At 52.8% G+C, this 21,458-nt stretch overlaps 1 protein-coding gene across 4 annotated transcripts in view; it reads right to left on the bottom strand.

Moving 5' to 3' along the window:
• LOC129710601 (bridge-like lipid transfer protein family member 2) overlaps positions 1-21,458 on the bottom strand; it is a 56,686-nt gene that overhangs the window by 25,337 nt on the left and 9,891 nt on the right. For 2 of the 4 annotated variants that reach the window (XM_055657727.1, XM_055657726.1), the window contains exons 6-20: positions 20,218-20,278; positions 19,327-19,552; positions 17,877-17,997; positions 17,032-17,144; positions 15,371-15,438; positions 14,007-14,137; positions 13,496-13,614; positions 10,478-10,641; positions 9,880-10,168; positions 8,389-8,594; positions 5,499-6,525; positions 2,572-2,763; positions 2,286-2,488; positions 1,406-1,524; positions 878-1,098 (exon numbers count right to left, since the gene is read on the bottom strand). In XM_055657727.1, the coding sequence (XP_055513702.1) occupies positions 878-1,098; positions 1,406-1,524; positions 2,286-2,488; positions 2,572-2,763; positions 5,499-6,525; positions 8,389-8,594; positions 9,880-10,168; positions 10,478-10,641; positions 13,496-13,614; positions 14,007-14,137; positions 15,371-15,438; positions 17,032-17,144; positions 17,877-17,997; positions 19,327-19,552; positions 20,218-20,278 (3,260 nt within the window). Of the gene's footprint in view, positions 1-877; positions 1,099-1,405; positions 1,525-2,285; positions 2,489-2,571; positions 2,764-5,498; positions 6,526-8,388; positions 8,595-9,879; positions 10,642-13,495; positions 13,615-14,006; positions 14,138-15,370; positions 15,439-17,031; positions 17,145-17,876; positions 17,998-19,326; positions 19,553-20,217; positions 20,279-21,458 lie in introns of all 4 variants that reach the window. The other 2 variants (XM_055657725.1, XM_055657724.1) reach the window with 1 other exon arrangement.

Consider the following 21,458-nt stretch of genomic DNA (forward strand, 5'->3'; position numbering starts at 1 on the left):
CACACTGTATGGAGTAAACACACACCCTTCTGGTACACACTTACAGTGCGGTGTAAACACACACCATCCCAGTACACACTTACTCACTCTATGGTGTAAACAAATGTCCTTCTAGTACACATTCAGAGTGTGGTATCCACACACACCCGCACAATACACTCACTCACCCTATGGTGTAAACACACATCTTTCTGGTACACGCTCACAGTGCAGTGGAAACACACCATCCCTGTACACAATCACAGTATGGTGTAAACGTACCCTCCCAGCTCACACCCACTCATAGAAACATAGATAGAAACATAGAAATTAGGTGCAGCAGTAGGCCATTCGGCCCTTCGAGCCTGCACCGCCATTCAATATGATCATGGCTGATCATCCAACTCAGTATCCCGTACCTGCCTTCTCTCCATACCCTCTGATCCCCTTAGCCACAAGGGCCACATCTAACTCCCTCTTAAATATAGCCAATGAACTGGCTTCGACTAACCTCTGTGGCAGAGAGTTCCAGAGATTGGCACACAGGTTCCTCATTTAAAATGATGAGGAGGAATGTCTTTCACAGGGTTGTGAATCCAGCTCTGGGAGGAGTCGGGGGAAGTTAAGAGAACAGGTAGGAGAATGGAGCTGGAGCCAATAATTGATCAGCCATGATCTAATACAAGGCAGAGCAGGCGTGAGGGGCTGAATGCTTCTTATGTTCTCACAGTATAAACAAAAGAGAAAATGCGAGCAATCTTTGGACAGACTCAGTCTCATACTCTCGACTCACATACACACACACACACACATCAATGCCTGAGAACAGTGCGAGGGTGCGTGAGCTGTGTGCCGCCAGCTCAGTGTAAACTCGGGTGGTTCCAGCAATCACACTCACCTTTTCCTGCCGCATCCAGGTTCATCATCACAGACAGGTTGAGGTTCAGGGATCGAAAGAGTTTATAGGAATCGTGCACCTCTCCCTCCGGCAAGGCTTCCAAGCTGTGCGGGGCGCACAGTGCCACGCTGTGGTGGTCGAAGGGGTTCCCGAGGGAGACCCACTGCAGGCCAATGGTGAGGCGCAGGTTAGGCAGGTGAAGGAAACAGCAGTCGTCGTACCTGGGGAGGTGAAGGACGGAGTGATCACTAAGTAACCCGTCACCCCAGCACCATGTCACAGTGAAGGCACAGTGTTTTCACACACGTCTAACCGATGTCCAGAGCCAAAGCAGCGTAAACTCCAAAATATCCACACATCATACATGCTCTCATTTCCTTAGTAACGCCCTTGAATAGCGCGGCGCCCCCTCACCGCCACCCCCACAGTGCGGCACCCCCTCACCGCCCCTCCCACAGTGTGACTCTCCTCACTGTCGCTTCCGTTGGGGGGAGCTGGTTGGGGTGGGGGGGGGGGGGGGAGACATACTTTGATGCTGTTCGCACATTGACATCCAGGTCTCCTTCGAAGCTGAATTCACAGTTCTTCCATTTGAAATGTAACTTGCTCCACTCCCAGTGCATGTTCTCCGTGGTGTTGTAGGGGTCCTGTGGGCCGATAGCACGTAACCAGCAAACTACAAGGGCATTCACAGGAGTCGCCTCCCAGCCTGTCCCTGCACTCTCCAAACTCACCAAAACGACTGAAACATGCTCCCCACCGCCACTACCTGCACAATCTCCATCTCACTTCCCACCAACATCTTCCTCCCTCTGCCTGCTCCTGTTCACACCATCCACACTACAATTCCCTGCCCTCTTCTCCCACCTCCATCCCTTGGCCTTGCCTCTCCTCCCCACCACGCTTTATCCCTTCCCCCAACGACCACCTTCACGCCCATCCTTTCTCCCCCTTCCCTATCGTCCCTCTGCCCTCTCCCTCGACCAGCCCTCTTCACCCGTTCTCCCTCCTCTTTTCTCACCCTCCCTCCTCAACCATCATCCACTTCCCCCACGCCCCTCTAGTTCTCACCTTCGTCCCTCTCTCCTGTCCATCCATCTTTCGCTCCTCTACCTATCTCTCTCTCTCCCTCCCACCCCTCCTCCCGCTCCATCTCTCCCTCGTCCCTCTCCTCACCTTCGTCGCTCTCTCCTCAGTCTCTCTTCTCCTCCATCTCCGTGCCCCTCCCCATCTCCCCCTCACCTCTCCCTATGTCCCTCCCTCACGTGCCCCTCCCCCATTATTTACTCCTCGTACATCTCCTATTCCTGTGTCCCTCCCCCCTCTCCCCTCTACCCAAACCAGACTCCCTGCCTCTCCCCTCTCCCCCTCCCCCCATGCTTCTCCCCCTCCCCTCTCTCCCCCGTACCTCAGTGGCGAGCTGATGTAGGTTGGCCTGCTCGATGTCCATCTTCCAGCTCCCGTGGAAGAGCAGCCGGCTCTTGTCCCACCAGGTGAGAGGGGGGCTGGGATCAATGGTGGGCTTGGTGAGGAGATCGATGGCCTGCCCGATCAGTGTCCAGGCTGGGTCCCAGCATGGACCCCACACGATGGTGAAGAGGGAGATCTGGCCTGGGAGAGGCAGAGGGAGACTGTCAGGAGCCTTATCCTGATGCACAACGGCCCCAAGCAAGGAGACGCGCGCCAGTACTTACTCTCAAAGTCGTGGTACCATTTCAAAGGGGGCATGTTCCTCTCGATGACCACGTCCCCCCAGGGAGCCCCCAGGGGCAGTTGCACCTTGCGCCTGGCACCGGTGCACCCGTCCTCCTCCGCCCCAATCAGTTTCCCCGAAAGCTTCCAGTCCCGTATCTCAAACAGGTACCGAGGATAGTCACGGATTCGTACTGCGGAGACAAACGCCAGGTTAGCAACGCACAAGCCTCTCGATCACGGTCACCACTTCAGTGTCCACTCATCACTGACAATGTGTGGCACGGTGGCGTACGGTATAGTTGCTGCCTCACAGCGCCAGAGGCCTGCGTTCGATCCCGACTACGGGTGCTGTCTGTACGGAGTTTCAACATTCTCCTCGTGATCTGCATAGGTTTTCTCTGGGTGCTCCACTCCAAAAATATACAGGTTTCTAGGCTAATTGGAGTGGTAAAAATTGTCCCTAGTGCTCGTGTACGAGTGATCGCTGGTCAGCACGGACCCGCAAGTGCTGCCGAACCGCCACTGGACTGTCCCCGGTAACCCCCCCCTTCCCTCCCCCTCCCCCCACCCCACTCGAGATGTCTGGACCAAAATGACAGCGGCCCGCCAGGCTCAGTGCGGAGAAGCCAACCCCAGCTCACCTCTCCCCTCTCCCTCTCCCACCGGGCCAACCGACAGCCCTGGACCGATGAAACCAGTGGCCCCAGACCCACAGCTAGCGCGGAGATGAAGCTCCAACTCCAGCCCAACCCCGCTCCAACTCCAGCCCAGCCCCGCTCCAACTCCAGCCCAGCCCCGCTCCAACTCCAGCCCAACCCCGCTCCAACTCCAGCCCAACCCCGCTCCAACTCCAGCCCAACCCCGCTCCAGCCCAACCCGCTCCAACTCCAGCCCAACCCCGCTCCAACTCCAGCCCAACCCCGCTCCAACTCCAGCCCAACCCCGCTCCAACCCCGCTCCAACTCCAGCCCAACCCCGCTCCAACTCCAGCCCAACCCCGCTCCAACTCCAGCCCAACCCCGCTCCAACTCCAGCCCAACCCCGCTCCAACTCCAGCCCAACCCCGCTCCAACTCCAGCCCAACCCCGCTCCCACTCCAGCCCAACCCCGCTCCAACTCCAGCCCAACCCCGCTCCAACTCCAGCCCAACCCCGCTCCAACCCCGCTCCAACTCCAGCCCAACCCCGCTCCAACTCCAGCCCAACCCCGCTCCAACTCCAGCCCAACCCCGCTCCAACTCCAGCCCAACCCCCGCTCCAACTCCAGCCCAACCCCGCTCCAACTCCAGCCCAACCCCGCTCCAACTCCCGCCCAACCCCGCTCCAACTCCCGCCCAACCCCGCTCCAACTCCAGCCCAACCCCCGCCACTCCCTCCCCGCCCAACCCCGCTCCAACTCCAGCCCAACCCCGCTCCAACTCCAGCCCAACCCCGCTCCAACTCCAGCCCAACCCCGCTCCAACTCCCGCCCAACCCCGCTCCAACTCCAGCCCAACCCCGCTCCAACTCCAGCCCAACCCCGCTCCAACTCCAGCCCAACCCCGCTCCAACTCCAGCCCAACCCCGCTCCAACTCCAGCCCAACCCCGCTCCAACTCCAGCCCAACCCCGCTCCAACTCCAGCCCAACCCTGCTCCAACTCCAGCCCAACCCCGCTCCAACTCCAGAGGAACCCGTTACCCGATGGGCCGCTACGGCGACAAGTGCCATTTGCCCACGGCCACAGCCGCTACCCCAAGTACAAGCCGTACTTTGCACACCACCGGCTTCTGCCCCTATGGTACCCACTGCCACTTCATCCACAACATTGCGTAGCCTGCGCCAGAGCGCCAGCCTGGGCTCAGCCTCCTCTGGTCCGACACTAGACTGGGCCGCGCTGCGGGCGGCCTTCAGCCCAGACCTGGAGTTGGAGCTGGCCTGGACTCTGGGCTTGGGACTGAGTGAGGGGGAGGAGGTTGCTGCTGCTACCAGCAGTACCATCACCAACAATACCCGCAGCTCCAGCGGGCTCCTGGCCTGCACCATGGCCGGCAGGAGCCTGTCTGCAGACTCTCTTTCCGACCAGGATGACTCCAGTAGCAGCGGCTCCGAGTCGTCAAGAAGGGCCGGCGGCTGCCCATCTTCAGCAGGATCTCGGTGTCGGACTGAGGGGAGGGGAGGGGGGTGGAGGTGGAGGGCTGCTAGCCAACCCGGTGGTTGCAGTGCCGGCTGCAAGCCCAGGGCCAACTCGGACACCTCCGGACAGGGACGGGACACCAGGGAGGGGACACCGGGGAGGGGACAGGAACGGCCCAACAGCAACTTAACAGCACCCGCATGAACGGAGAGCCAACCCCGACCCCGACTACGAATGAAACGCAAGCCTGCACATAATGCAGCACCACCGTTGTCAAGACTGTTTTATAGCTAGTGACCTATGACCTGGGCATGCGCAGTCGGAATACCGAACTTGCTTATTCTTGTCACTAAATTTACAGTCACAGTGCTGGCTGTCCTGCCTTGTCTGTGGCATAGGCTCTGAACCCACCCGCTAACAGAGTTGGACCTCTGCACCTCTGAAAGGGCAGTATCGCAGGTAAAGCGAGAGGGGGATGAAGAGGAGGAGGAGGTGGTGAGAAACTGACACTGTGTGAGCTGGGATTCAGCAGTGGGAGGCAGGGAGTAGGAAGAGGGAATGGGGAAGGGTCAGGAAAGAGGACAGTAAAGAAAGGAGCGAGAGGAGGGGCCAGGAGGATAAGGATGAGGGGTGGGAGGGAGGGAAGACGAAAGGTGGTCTGAGAGAGGAGATAGGGGGTGGAGGTGGGAGAGAAGATGAGAGTATGGGAAAGGGAGGAGATGGGATGAAGGTGCTCGGGGTATGAGAGGGGAGGGAAGGGGACCCTGGGGATGGGACGATGATCTCCTATGCTGCCCGCAGCTCAGACTCACCGAGAAAGGCCTTGGCTTTGAAGGTCACGCGCCGGCACCACTGGATGAGCAGCCTCAGGCCGTCCAGGGGGAAGGGGCTGACGCGGTCCAGCCTCCGCATCTCCTCCTGCACCGGTCCGTGCCCGTGGGCAGAGTGATCTGCGGCGGCGCCGATCTCCAGCTCGCTGACGGCCCAGGTCAGCAGGGCCTTGCGCATGGGCGTGTTGGCGTAGAGGCGCTGTGAGCGCTGCACGTACATGTTGATGTTGGTCTGCTCCAGGGCGGCGTACAGCTCCTCGATCTTGCGGGCGGGCAGTAGCTCGCCGTGCTGCTTGCGCAGAGCGGTCACCCGGGCGTCCAGCAGCTTGTGTCGCTTTGCACTCTCCTTGCTCTCGTCCTTCATCAGCTCATAGTCGTCCCGCAGCTTCACCTCGAACACGCTGTCCAGCAGCACCATGGAGAAATGGCCCACCCGCAGCGACAGGTCAGGGGGCAGCGGCCCCTCTGACCCCTCGACCCCGGCGGCACCGACGCCCGACCCGTGCAAGGCCTTCAGCCACTTGACCACCGTCACACAGCGGTCAAAGGCGCTGGAGAAGTCGTAGCGGAAGGGGAACTCCACGGCCAGGCTAGACAGCTGGAGGGTCCACAGCCGGTTCTTGGCCCCCAGTTGGGCCTCCCGCTCGCCCGCATCCCCTCCCCGCACGTCGGCCTCCTTGGCCAAGAAGATGTCGTGCCCGTCGAAGCTGAGCACCACCTGGGAGGCCTGCAGGCTCCTGCCCCCGGCCTGTGTCGTGCCCACTAGGTTCTCTGCCCGCAGCTGCACCTGGTGCTCTGGGCCCAGGCTTGCCATCACCGCCAGGTTCTTCAGCTCCAGCGCCAGATGGAGGAGCTTTCTGACCTTGCCGCCACCGCTCCCCGCTGGCCGGCCCTGCGGCAGGTTGGCACGCAGGCTGCGCTGGAGGAAGGCCGCCTCTTGCAGGTGGTGGTTCAGCAGCATGTGTCTGGGAGGGTCCCAATGCACGCTGACGTCCTGGATTGAGCTCAGCTGTGGGAGAAAGAGGAGAGTTAGCAGCACGTCTGTGGGAGGGGCGGTGAGGAATCGCCGCACCGTGGGAGGAGCAGTGAGGGAGCACCGCAATGTTCTAGAGGCGGTGCTGAGGGAGTACTGAGGAGGCACTGCACTCTTGTCGGGGTATCATGAAAGGTGTGTCCTTGTGCGGGGGCAGTAACAATGAAGCAACACACGTGGATGAGCATTGGTGCATGGAAGCACACTGTTTGAAATCCATCACATGAGACCACGATGAGAGTTCACTCGGCTGCATTGAAACACAAACATTAACACTTCATCACTGTTTCGTGGGAACATGCCAGGCCACAACTGATCCAATCTCGCCTCTCTGAAGGGTGACGCGCAGACACACAATTTCCTTCCTTTTTTGATTGCTTACTCAATGCTGCCTGGAGGTTAGAGAGATAGGGAGGATCAAAGCCACCTAAGGAGTTGATGTTACTCCTTAAAGCAAAGTTGGCCTGGAAATTCTAGCTGGTGGGGATGGTTCTTTAAAGGGGAGTGATAGCAAGGTAAAGTCCATTTGCGGTCTAAACCCCCCACCAATGTAAACTCCAGCTGGTCCTCTGGCCCATCATCAGACATGGTGGTTAATTCAGTCCGAGGCCAGGCTCATTAGGGCTGGTTGAAGGCCACAGGACAGGCAGGGGTTGGTAGGTGGGGAAAGGGTGAACAAGAGAGTTCTGCTGGTGGGGGCAGTTAGGTGGGAGCACATTGCAGACTCTGATCATCAGCAGGATGGGGAATCGGCTAGTTCTGATGGCCAGGTAGGGCCAAGGGAAGCACTGTGCAGGCACTGAGGGTCAGCTAGGGTTGAGGGGGAAGATAATGGAACGTGGGGGCCAGAGGGGGGAAGAGTAGGGGTGAAGGAGACCTGGGCGTGAGGGAGACCAGAGCCAACATATTGAATCGGTTCAGGAGCGCAAGAGTGAATCATGACCCAAAATAGGCAAGAAGTCATCATCACTTCCTTAGGAGGCTGCTCGATCCACCATGTCTATGCCATCCCACTTATTACCCGAACACAAACACTTTTACATACCTATCAACTTCCCTCCCATTCCCCCACCCACACCAGCAGGCAATTAACCAACTTTGGGATGTGGTAGGAACAGGAGCATCCAGGAGAAACCCAGCAGTCACAGGAAGAGCGTACAAACTCCACATAGATAGCACCTGTGGTCCACAATGAGCCGAGGTCTGTCATTATGGGGCAGCATCCCCACTCGCTGTTCACTGTTGGGCCCAGAGATAACAGCAAAAGTAATCAATTGAGTAATAGCTGAAGAAATAAGACTCTACCTGAAAACCATCTACATTTTCAATTGCATAATCCCCAAAACATTGCACAACTGGATTTCTTGGCAACAGTAAACTAGCTATAAAAACTCCCTCGCTGAAAGATAAATATAGCAGCACGGAAGCACAACTTGTAGACCCGTGTTTGGCCTTGACCTTGGAGACTGTGTGGAGTTTGCACGTTCTCCTATGACCGCATAAGTTTTATCCGGGTGCTCTTGTTTCCTCTCACATCCCAAAATATGAGCGGGTTTGTAAGTTAATTTGCCTCTATCAATTGTCTACTGTGTAGGGAGTGGCTGCAAAAGTGGGAACTAGTGTGAATAGGTGATCGATGGTCAGCATGGACAGGTGGGGTCAAAGGACAAGTTTCTGTGCAAACAAAAAAAGAGATTTGAGATCAATCTTTTCCTCCCCATTCTGTCTGCCTGGCCATTCGTTGTCAGCTCACTCGAGGAACCTGGCCGTAAGGAGTTGATCTTGTTTGCCAAGCATTGATTAGAAGTTGCTGCACACTCACATCTGATGAACTCTCACCTCGAAGGACCAGCCATGCATGAAGAACGCTGCAGTGAACTGGGACACAGAGAGGAGTTGCTTGGAGATAGGTTCCACATTGGACAGAAGCCGTATGCTGCTCTTTATGTCCTTCTCCACTACCAAGGATAAATTCTCCACCTCGCTGATTAAGCTGTCCGTGTTGTTCTTAATGGACAAGGATTTCATCCGTACAATGCTGGCACCTACACAACAAAGAGAGCAGTCTCTACAGGTTATCCGCCCATCACCAGCTCTCTCCCTGATCTTCACCCACTGCTCTCGGAGAGCCTCTGGTCAGCTTTAGCCCGCTCCCTGCTGGGATTGTACAGACCCCCGAGGAGGGAAGGTTAGCAGCAGCGCGGGTTTTCAGGCCAGGGAGGGGAGAATGAGTATCTGCTGCTGCCCGCTGCACCCACTTATCCACAACCCTGGATGCGGTGATCGGACACTGACTGGGGATGTGGCAGCACTGCACGAGTGCAGAGGAGATTCGCCAGGACTTTGTCGGGGATGGGGTGTTTCAGGTACGAGTTGAGTTCAGTTTATTGTCACGTGTATCGAGATACAGTGAAAAGCTTTTCCGGGTGCTAACCAATCAGCGGAAAGTCAATACATGATTACAATCGAGCCGTCCACAATGTTCAGATACATGATAAAGGGAATAACATGAATAACTTTAGTGAAAGATGAAGTCCAGTAAAGTCCGAATGAAGATAGTCCGAAGGTCTCAAATGGGGAGAGACAACTTTGTTTCAGCTGCTGTATTTAAGTTTGGCTTGATTGTATTCATGTGTAGTCATTTCAAATTTTATGGGCAAACAAAAGCTTTTCACTGTACCTTGGTACATGGGGACAATAATAAACCTAAACCTAAATCTAAAGACTGGAGAGGCTGGGTCTGTTCTCCCTGGAGAGACGATTAAGAGGAGACATGATTGTGATATGTAAATTATTCCAAAAATTCCAAGTTCTGGAAAATGGGATTGTTACAGATGGGTGCCATGGTCAGTATGGCTATGGTGGGCAGAATGGCCTGTGCCCATGCTGTTGGACTATGGGGTGGGAGAATCAGCTGAGAAATATGGGTGCATTTTGACATTGGACTCAGTGGGCCAAAGGGCCTGTTTCCCCTCTATATCCCTAAAGACTATGGGCGGTAGCTTTATGGTGAGAAAGGCAATGTTTAAAGATGTGCGGGAAAAGTGAGAGGTCAGGCCCAGAGAGTGGTCGGTGCTAGAATGTGCTGCCAGGGATGGTGTTGGCATCCATCCACAGCATCTGGACAGACAATGTTTTGGGTCATGACCCTTCTGCGGACTCTCCTGATCAAAAATGTTGCCTGTCCATTTGCTGCAGAGTTCTGCTGCATATTGAAAGGATCTGAACAAAAGCAGGTAACTACAGTAAAGATATAGATTGCCGAGGTCTATGTGCTCGGGATTCAAACGTAAATGCAATGGAAAGGTACAGGGATCACCTGCCACTCACCTACTGTACTGGAGAGAAAGAAGAGGGTGATATGTTCCAGTTTAACGTCCACTTTCGAGAATTGGACCTTTTGTCCACTCTTGAAGTCCAAATCTGCAGTAGTATATCCCCCATTGTCTGGGCTCTCTGCCAAAGGTTCCTGCTCACCTCCCTGCATCAGGGCCAGCACCTTGGACAGACACTCCACGGCCGTCTCCGAGACCTCCAGCTGCAGCTCGCTCACCATGCTGTCCAGGTGCAGATTCCCGGCGTGATCGCCCAAGAGAGACTTGGTTTGACTGTAACTCCCCTGGAGGCAGAGACGGGAGAGTGAGAGGCCGGGTGCACCCTCCCACGCGCGGCAACGAGTGGTACTCACACAGGACACTGGTCCCACTGCAGTCACAGTGGGCTCGACGCCGACATTCTCCAAAGCACACATTTCCCTGCGTCCGTCACAGTGGGACTCGCCTGGCCAGGCACCAGTCAAATGGAGATGAGATCCCAGAGTTCCCCAATCACACAACACACCAGACTTCAGCCGCACAGTGGGACATGCCTCATGACAGGCCCAGTTACCCACCCTCCATCCAGTGTGATGCCACCTCACCTCTCTTACCTGCATATTGAACGTCTCCACCACCAGAACATCTCCCCACACGTGCGTCTTGGCTGGAGGTGGGGCTCTCAGTACCTGTGACCCATCACCCGCTCGCCACCAAAGGTTCCTCACTGCCAGGTTACCACGCCAATGCGAACTGCGGGCCTTCAGGTGCTGGGTGTCTGTGGACACAGAGAGGTCCCACTGTGTGGCTAATGATACAGAAAATCCACTCGCTTCCACAGAGTGTGCCCTGGACCTTCACGCTGCTCCTGTCTGGCACTCTGTACAAGTTGGGAGAGCTGCTGCCTCACGGCGCCAGAGACCCGGGTTCTATCCTAACCTCGGGTTCTGTCTTTGTGGGGTTTGCACGTTCTCCCTATGACTACATGATTTTCCTCCAGATGCTCCAGTTTCCACCCACATCCCAAAGACGCGCAAGTTGTAGGTTAATTGGCCTCTGTAAATTGCCCTTAGTGTGCAGGGAGCGGATGAGAAAATAGTATATCATAGAAGCAGTGTGAACAGTTGATCAATGGTCAGCATGGACTCAGTGGACTGAAGGGCCTTTTTCCACGCTGTGTCTCTAAACTAATCAAAGCTGTGCACAGTGACCCATTCGACCCGATGCCACTATGCCAGCTCTCTGAAACAGCTCTCACCACTGCCCTGCACTCTTCCCTGAGTCTGGCCATAGCTTCCTTTTGAAGGTATAAACATAAATGCCAGAAACACTTATCGGCCAGCAGCCCTGTGGAGAGGGAAACGGAGTTCATATTTCTGGTACTATAAATCATCGTGCTGTCAAACAGCGGCAGCATTTTCTGGTTTCATTTCACATTTGCAGCACCCGCAGTTAATTGTTTTCTGATCTTTTTCCCCCACGTTCCTGTCGATTCTGCTTTCACCAGCCTCTCAGTCAGTGCACCCCTTCACCACCACTCTTCATCACTACTTTTCTCAAACCTCTCTCCATTGTGCAAAACTATTTATTCTATCAAAGCTCTCTGTGATTTTAACACCTACTACTATAAGGTGATAGTTGCATTCCTGTCTGTTATAAGGACAATTGTGTCATTGTCTCTGGGATGAAGCAGTGGCTCTGAGGACACATTGGAGAGGCTGGGTCTGTTTTTTCTGGAGCAGAAGATGTTAACATTGGATTGAGACATATAAAATTGTAGGTGGTATATCATTTAGTATAGGTGTAGTGGGTGGCACAATGGCGCAGCTGGTAGAGCTGCAGCTTCACAGCACCAGAGACCTGGGTTTGATATGTCCTTGGGTGCTATCCGTGTGGAGTTTGCATGTCCTCTCTGTATCTGCGTGGGTCGGGAGTGTATGAGAATATGGGATACCAGAGAATTGGTGTGAACGGGTGAACAATGGTCGGCGTGGATTCATTGGGCTGAAGTGCTTGTTTCCATGCTGTTTCTCTAAACCAAATTAGATAGGGTTGACTGCAGGAAACGTCCTCATATCAGAGGCAGATACAATCTGAGGAGACACAAGGAAATGCACATTTCGGAATCTTGAGTAAAACCCAGCGGGTCAGGCAGCATCTGTGGAGGGAATGGAAGGCGACATTTGGGCTGTGAACCTTCTTCAGACTCAATTTAAGGACATACGTTTGGGTGCAGGGTGAAGAGATTTAGAGAGGATCAGAGGGGGATCCTTTTCACCCAGAGAGTTGTGAGTACTTGGAAATCATTACCCAACTATGGTGGAAGTATGATGACATCATTGAAGAATCGTCCAGATGGGCACTTGAATCACGGAGGCACAGAAGACTACTAGCCAGGGGGAAGGGGAAGGGAGATGGGGAGTGTGACAGATTGTAAATGAACGGGTAAGGACGAAGTCACGTGTTAGCAACATGTGTGCCACTCCCTTTGCTGAGTTTTCTATTCTGGATCATTGTTGCTCATTAATAGCAGGAGCTCCCTATGTAAATATCACCGGGTGGTGAGTGTAATCACGAGAAAACAGGTTTGGACTCGTAACAAATAAAAACTGCAGGTGCAGTAAATCCAAACCCAAAATAGAACAGGTAGGAAATACTCATCCGGTCAGGCCACATCGGTGGGTGGAGAAATAAAGCTCAACGTTCCAGGTCGAAGATTGTTTGTCAGAAGTGGGAAGGGGTGAGAAGGAACATGTTCAGCTGCAGGAAGTGTGGGGGAGTGGGCTGTTCCTGATCGGGTGGAGCCTGGGGCGACCATGGGGATAAACAGATAAACAAGGTTATCTGCTCAATGAGTGAATGGGAGCAGTTAGACAGCGAGAGCACAGATGAAGAACCTTGGCCAAACAAGGAGCTGCTGGAATCATGAGTAAAACACAAAGTGCTGGAGTAACTCAGCGAGTCAGGTTGCATCTGTGGAGAGAATGGACAACCGTTTTGGGTTGGGACACTTCTTCAGACAATAGAACCTCAACTAAAGAATGTGGGAGTTGCAAAGTGCAGAGCAGGAGGACAATCCCGGCAGGTCAGGTTGGACATGTCCTCTACTCTCAGAGAGAAAGGCAAAAACAAGCATGCTGAGCTCATATTGCAGATGGATGACTGATACAGCTTGTGAATCAATACATGTAGGCAGCTGCTCTTCAAAAACTTATATCACAACAAGGACTCAATGGATGGTCAAAGGGAAGCTGAGTAAATAAAATGTAAACAGTACAGCAAGGGCCAGGCCCATGGGCCCACAATGTCTGTGCTGAACATGATACCTAGATAACTAATTTCCTCTGCCTGCAAGTGATTCATATCACTCCATTCCCTGCATATCCATGTGCCTCTAAAAGCCTTTAATGCTATTTAAATAGTACTCTTTTAAATCTCACGTCCCCTCCTGAACATACAGGAGCACACCAAGGAGAGCCGCCTATTCAGAGAATTACTGAGGTGCAAATATCTCCTTTTTGAAAGGTGAGAGGTGGGACTGGGAAGGGTGGTAAGAGCAAGGTTAGGGTGGAGGAGGTTAATGGATGCTGCAGCGGGTTGAAGTAAACTTATGCGTTAAGCGTTGTTCTTACCTGCAGTTACGGAGCCGAGACCCAGTGCGAAGGTGGGTGTCTTGAAGAACTGGAGGGAGCCGCTCACGTTGGTCAGTGAACAGTTGAGGATGATGGGGACCTTGAGCTGAGGTAAGGACCTGGTTAAAGACAGAATAGAAAGAGTGTGAAAGAGAGGCTCTGCGGCATCACCTACATCAGGGGTCACCAAACTGGGTCGGCACAGGTGTAGTCAACCTGACAACATGAGGGAGCTGGTTAATACCAGTGAGGATACAGTCAGAGACACAGGGTACTGGTGAAAGAAGGGTTACCAAGCCAAAGTGTGAGGGAGCTGATTAACACCAGTGGGGATGAAGGTGGTGACACAGGGTGCTGAGGGAGAGGGGGTTACTGAGGGAGAGGGGTTATTGAGGGACAATGTCAGGGAGCTGGATTAACACCCAGTGGAGATACAGTCAGGGACACACTGCAATGAGGCAGATGGGTGAGGCTCTCACTGATCAACATAGATGTGCAGGTTGATACAAACCTTTCTCTTGCAGCTTTTGGCTCTGCGGAGCTGCTCGGCAGCAAGGCGTGCCAGTGTGAAAACTCTGAGTGGCGATAGTGAACGATGCACGTGTGGATGATGACGGATGCAGAGATGTCAATGCCCGTGATCTGAAGAGCAGAAAACAAGAGCGATTTTCAGTCCATCACTGACAAACCACCCGTCCAGTGCGAACCATCTTCCTGGATCACCCAGCCAGGAGCCCGACACAGAATGACAGAATGGTGGCCAGCTTGGCCTTGGTGTACAGGTTGGCTTCCTGACTGAAGCAGAGAGGGTCTGGGCAAGATTGAAGCAGCCAGCACAGGCCTGAGGTGTACATTGGATCATTCTTCCCGACCCCAGTCAGGGTGTGTCAACCACAAGTGAGATAAACGAGATGGGAAATCAACTTGGTCGACAAAGTCAGTATCCCTCAGGAACCGAACCCCAAAGGCTCCATCAAGATGACTGTCACCAGCCCTCCAAACCTTCAAGTCTCTGCCCAGCACAACTTTAATCACCTGTCCACTGGTCGCGTGCTTCTAACTGCCTGGGCCTCAAGCTCTGGAATTCCCTCCTTTTGCTTTTTCCACCTCTCTCTCGCTTACTTTAAGAATTACTTTAAAATTAAAGATAGGATAGACTTCAGGTGCTGGGATCTGGAGCAAGAAGCAAACTGCTGGAGGAACTCAGCAGGTCAGGCGGCATCTGTGGAGGCAGAGGGATGGTCAGCGTTTTGGGTCCAGATCCTTTAGGCAGCTGGTGGAGCTGCTGCCTCACAGCATCAGAGACCCGAGTTCAATCCTGACCTTGGGTGTTGACTGTGTAGGGTTTGTGCATTCTCCCTGTGATTATGTGGGTTTCCACCCACATCCCAAAGACGTGCAGGTTGGTCGGTTAATTGGCCTCTATAAATAAAGTGGATGAGAAAGTGGGAGAACATGGAGCTAGTGCGAGCGTGTGATCGATGTTGGTGTGGACTCCGTGGGCCGAAGTAATTAATTACCTTTCAATTAATCAATCAATCGTGCATCAGGGCTGAGTGTGGGGGGAGAGATGGCCAGTATAAAGAGGCGTGATGAGAGAGGGGGGGGGGGGGGGGGGTGGGGGCAGTTGCTGGCAGATTTTAATATTAACCTGCTCACCACCTCTTGTCCACCTGTGCTAATGTATCACATGGATAAATGTTACTTGTTCACCCTCCTGTGAGATGCCTTTGTGCTGTTGAAAGCTTAATGCAAGTGCTGCAGCTGTTGATCCTTTGCGCACGAGGAGTGGGGAGAAATACCAGGTGCCTGCGGTTACCGTGGGCGACAGGTCCAAGGTTCTCCTCACTCACCTGGGCACAGGGCATCACCCACCTGCAGGGAACTGCTGAGGTTGGCCAGGGTCACAATCCGCTGCCGACTCTGGGACAGGAGCAGTCCATCTGAGGGCAGGACAAGAGCGAGAGAAGAAGTTAACAGTCAGCAGGGCAGCAGCAGTCCAGCCTCATCAACCAGTGCCAGAGACAAGGGACCAGCCCCACCGCGACGGTCTGGGTCGGTGAACCTAGGGGTTCAGACGACTGAGGGGTGATCTTATAAGATCCTAAGGGTGCTTGGCAGGTAGATGCCGAGATGTGTTCACCAGCGGGAGAGTCACGTTTAAGGGGATTTAGATACAAAATAGACAAGAACATGAGGTTGAAGGAAGACCAAGCAGAAGTATATAAGATCATGAAAGGCATAGATAATGTAGAATGTCAGAATCTTTTCCTCAATGGGAAATGAAATCTCAGAGTCTAGAGGCCATAGCGTTAAGGTGAAAGAGGCAACATTTTTTTTTTTTCCCCACACAGAGAGTCGTGGGTGCCTGGAATGCACTGCCAGGAGAGGTGGAGGCAGATACAATAGATATGTTTAAGAGACTTTTAGATAGGCACATAGATATGCAGGGAAAGGAGGGATATGGATCACATGCAGACAGAGGAAATTAGTTTATCTTGGCGTCGTGTTCTGTATGTAATTTGTGAGCCCAAGGCATTCAGGCATTGTGCTTTTCTATGTTCTATAAGGGCCATGGACAAAGAGAAAGCTCACAGTCTTTTCCCCAGAGTAGAGGATTCTAAAACTAGGGTTAAGGTGTGAGGGGGGAGATTTCAAAGGGAATTGAGGGGTAAACTTTTCACTCAGAAGGTAGTCCGTATCTGGAATCAGCTGTGAGAAGCAATAGAAATGGATACAATCACAACTTTCAAAATACATCCAGATATGTGGATAGGAAAGGTTTAGCGAGATATGGGCGAATTACAGACTAATGGGTCCAGTCTAGAATTGCATCTTAATCAGCATACACATGTTGGGCCAAAGGGCTAGTTTACAATACAATTTTATTTATCCCAGGACGGAAATTGGTCTACCAACAGTCATAACTACACAAAAACTTACATGTAAAATGAAATTAAAGTGATGAGTGGAAATTCCAGGATTGGGGAGGTGCAATGATTGGGGAGGGTGGGGGGAGCCAGTCTATCCCACAACAGAAGAGGGAGGAGTTGTACAGCTTGAAAGCCACAGGGGAAAAAGGATCTCCTTTCTGTGCTGCATCTTAGTGGAACCAGTCTGTTGCTGAAGGTGCTCCTCCGGTTGACCAGTGTGTCATGGAGGGAGTGAGCTGTATTGTCCAAGATTTCCAGGCTGTTTTGGTCTATGACTGTAATAAGTTGATAATTTAAAACTGAGATGCTTAAGGCACAGAGGGAGGAGAATTTGTGGGATTCTATAATTCCCCCGAGGTTGGTGATGCAGGATATAGATGTGAAGATAGATGAATGTTTGCAAGATGGAGAACGTGTGGGTGATGAGGAACTGGCACAGACGAGCAGTTGAGGCCAACGTGAATCAGCCATGGACGCAATGAATGCGGGGGACAAGCAGTCTAATCCTGCTCCTAATTGCTTGTAGTTTTGTGACGAGGAGCCCCCTCTAGACACTGCTGTACCGAGCAGTCAGTCAGGTAGCCACTTCCCCACTGAGCTAACCTTTGAAATTCAACTGGATGGTGATGGGAGGCAGGAAGGCATGCTGAATGGAGCGGTAAAGATCATCGAGCTTGTAGTGGAAATTCAACGACTTCAGGCTCCAGTGTAGATGCCTGTGAAAGGAGAACACACAAATCAGATGAAGATGCTTGCGCTCACAGGAGACGCTACACCGTCAGGAAGTACAGGCGTCAAGAGCTTCCCAAGATAATCCACTTATCTAATTAAGTCTTGCTGCTGCTCGGGTGACACAGCTGTGTCTGCAGACCCACACTCAAGTGACAGGTCACGACCCGGACCATACTGGAGACATAAGCTTGAAATCCAGGGAGACCAGGCTGGTGCTGGGCACCAAGGGAGCGCCGCACCGTGGGAGGGTCGGTGAGGAAGCGCCGTGCTTTGCGAGGGGCGGTAAGGGAGCACTGTAATGTGGGGTGTGCAGTGGGGGAGCTGGGCACCGTGGGAAGGGCAGTGAGAGAGTGTCACACCATGTGGGGAGGGGGGTGAACGAGCACCATGCAGGGATGGTAAGGGAATGCACACTGTGGGTAGTATGAAATTTAGAGGGCCCCACTCTGTGGTCAGTGCAATATTGAATTGACCACACTGGTGCTGTTTTGAACAATATATTAGACTCATTTGAGTTAGAACCAGAAAGTTCCTACCAGCGACCTGGGCCAATATTTATCCCTGAAACAGACTACGGGGTAATTAACACACTGCTGCTTCTGGGAGCTGCCTGTGTGCTCTGACTACATTTCCAACAGTGACTAAACTTCAGGGAGGTCTCTGCCTGGGAGCTCCGATCAGAGGGTGCTGCACTGCAGCGGGCAGTATGTCTGTACCTCTGCTGGCTGTTTAATGACAGCGTGACGTTCATGTTCTCCATCTGCACCGTAACTGTCTGCGGCAGGTATTTCATGAAGGCAGGCCTGTAAGCCAGGGCATCCTCCTCTCTGTCATCTTCTGTAGAGAAACCAGTTAACAGCACGTCAGATAGAGACACACGGGACCGCACAGACTGGAATCCAAAGCATGCTCAGAAGGTCGAGAGGTATCCATGGAGGCAAAGACGTGGGTTGAAACCCTACATCGGGACTGTGAGTGTGGATAGGAGATAGCCGGCATTAAATGATGAGGGGGCAGGGGGAAGACTGGAGGTGGCATGCAATAGGTGGATCCACGTACGGTCGGTTGATGGGCAGATGGAGTCAGGTTGGGGAAGGAGGGAGGATGGAGATAGTGACAGAGGCTGGGAGGTGATCAGTAGAAACTACAGTCTCCACTGGCCGTCGTGGCTGAGTGGTTAAGGCGAAGGACTAGAAATCCATTGGGGTTTCCCCGGCAGGTTCAAATCTTGCCAACAACGAGACCAGCAGGTTGCCCGAAATAAACGGTGTTGTGTATATATCTTTTTCATTAAAAAAAGGCGGCAGATGATAGAGCTGACATTATGTCAGGTTGTGAGAGGCTGCAATCAATGTGGAGATCTCCTGCACAAACACTAATTCACGCTCACATTAAAGATACAGCCAATAGAGTCACACAGCACGGAAACAGGCCCTTCAGCCCAAATCACCCATGCTGACCAAGATGCCCCATCTACACCTGTCCCACATGCCCGTATTTGGTCCATATCCCTTTAAACCTCTCCTATTCATGTATCTGTCCAAATGACTTTTAAATAGTACCTGGCTCAGCTGACCAGTCCCTGTGCCCCTCGCCCTCTGAGCCACTGAACTGCCAATTACTGTTGCTGCCAGGAGTAGAGAGTGTTAGCTGCAAGGAGAGGTTGGACAAACTTGGATTGTTTTCTCTCGAGACTCAGAGGTTGAGGGGATACATAATAGAAGTATATGAAATTATGAGAGGCATGGATAAGGTAGTCAAAATCTTTTTCCCAAAGTGGAAATGTGAACCAGAGACCATAGCTTTCAGGTGAAAGGGCCAAAGCTTAAAGGAGATGTATGGGATGGTGTTGTTTTACAGAGTGGTGGGTGTCTGCAAACACACTCCCCTTTGGTGCTGGTGGAGGCAGATACGATAGAGGCGTTTCAGAGGCTTTAAGACAGGCACATGGATATGCAGTGAATAGAGGGATATGGATCATGTGCAGGCAGGGGAGATTAGTTGGCATGGACAACCTGGGCCGAAGGGCCTGTTCCTGTGCTGTTCTGTTCAACACAGAACCTGAAGCGGAGACCCGATGGTTTAGGCCCACGTTGCTGCTTAACGCTGCCCCCACGCCTCCCATCCCACCGCGCCGCAGTTCCATGGCTGCTAGCTCCCTCTCACCTTCCACATCGGTGCTGGGCCCTTGCTGCACTAGGTCAGTCTCACTCTGCAGCACCTTGGGCTGCGAAAGTGTGGTCTGGAGCAGGTGCGAGGTGAAGAATCCCTCGTGGAGCTCGGTCTTCAGCCCATCGATGGTCAGCTCCGTGTTGAGGGCCTTCAGGTTGGCCAGGTTGATGACCACAGTCACCGCCAGGCTCAGTGACGCGTCCGCCAGGCAGAAATCCTCCTGCCGGGCACAGTCACAATGAGGAACACTCTCCCTGGAATCACTGCAAAGACCATTCAGCCCATCAGGTCCAGCTGAAGCCCAGCAGAGCAATCCCATCAGTCCCGTCCTCCCTTTGTTTCTCTGTGACACTGCATTTCATCACTCTCACATGCCTGTCAATTCCCTCCAATCCTTTTGACCACCTGCCCGCACTGGGGATATTTTATAGCAATCAATTCACCACCAATCTGCACATCTTTGGGAGGGAGGAAAGGAGGCGTGGAGGGGGAAAGGAGGGAGAGAGGGAAAAAGGAGAGAGTGAGTGATGAATGGAGAGTAGGAGTGAGAAATGGAGAGAGGAGAGTGTGGGGAATGGATGGAGGGAGGAGGGAAGGAAAGCGATTGGAGTGAATTAAGTAAAAATGGAATGGGAGAATGGAGGGGGGAGAAATGGAGGGAGGGAGAGAGTGATGAGAGAAATGGAGGGAGGGAGGAACAAAGGTAGGGTGGGAGGAATGGAGTGAGGAAAGTATGGGGAGAAAATAAAAGAATAGACTAAAAGAAAGAGATTAGAGGCAAATAGGAAAAATAGAAAAAGTGCTTAGGTAAATGGAAAAGAGATAGAGACAGACAATTAACAGTGCGGGGGCCTCAGCTGGAAACCCCCGGTGTCAGTAACTCACCAGCTGGCTGCTCTTTATCCATTTGCTGGTCAATTTCCTCACACTGCCCTCACACTTGATGCTGTAAAACAGATGATTCCTCACTTTACTCACAAACCTTTTAGCTTCCCATACAGGCAAATAATTGCTCCTGACCCTCATCAAAAACCAGTTAGCTTTGCCAGGTGTTTGGGTGATGTAGACAGTGGCACAACAGGTGGTGCCACTGCCTCACAGCTCAGAGACCCAAGTTCGATCCTGACCTCAGGTCCTGCCTGGATTTCCTCCAAGTGCTGCCTCTGGGTGCTCCGGTTTCCCCCAACATCTTGTGACGTGCGCAGGTGTAGGGTGAATTGGCCGCTGTGAGTTGGCCACCCTGTTGGTCGAGGGTGGAATATGGGAGGAGTTGATGGTATGCTGGGAACATGAAGAGGGATTTGTGTACGATTATGGAAGTGAGTGTTTGAGGGTCAGAACAGATGGTGGGCCAAATGGCCTGTGTCCACATTGTGCGACTCTGACTCGCAAGCTCTTTGACATCACGCATACGCAAAAGTGCAGAGGAAACCGTTACCTTCTGGCTATTAAATCAGGAGGAAGTGGGAGGCGATGTTTGAAGATGTCAATAGATAGATAGAATAGACAATAGGTGCAGGAGTAGGCCATTCGACCCTTTGAGCCAGCACCGCCATTCACTGATCATCCAGATTCAGTACCCGTTCCAGCCTTCACACCATATCCCGACTCCGCTATCTTTAAGAGCCCTATCTAACTCTCTCTTGAAAACATCCCGAGAATTGGCCTGAATTGGCAGAGAATTCCACAGGTTCTTAACTCTGGGTAAAAGAGTTTCTCCTCATCTCTGTTCTAAATTACCTACCCCTTATTCTTAAACTGTGGCCCCTGGTTCTGGACTCCTCCAACATCGGGAACACGTTTCCTGCCTCTAGCATGTCCAATCCCTGAATAATCTTATATGTTTCAATTAGATTTACCTCTCATCCTTCTAAATTCCAGAGTATACAAGCCCAGCCGTTCCATTCTCTCAACATTTGGCAGTCCTGCCATCCCAGGATGATTCTTCCATCTTCCAAATATTTATCCATCTCCATTTTAAATAATGTGTAGGAAAGAACTGCAGATGCTGGTTTAAATCGATGTCCTTCCACTGCTGGACATGGGGGGCAGGGTGTGGTGGAGACACCCCTCAAAAATAAGGGAAGGGATTCCATGCCAGTGAGCCACATGAGTGGCAAAGGTGG

Source organism: Leucoraja erinacea, chromosome 28 (genome assembly GCF_028641065.1).
Source record: "Leucoraja erinacea ecotype New England chromosome 28, Leri_hhj_1, whole genome shotgun sequence".
Classification (NCBI taxonomy): domain Eukaryota; kingdom Metazoa; phylum Chordata; class Chondrichthyes; order Rajiformes; family Rajidae; genus Leucoraja; species Leucoraja erinaceus.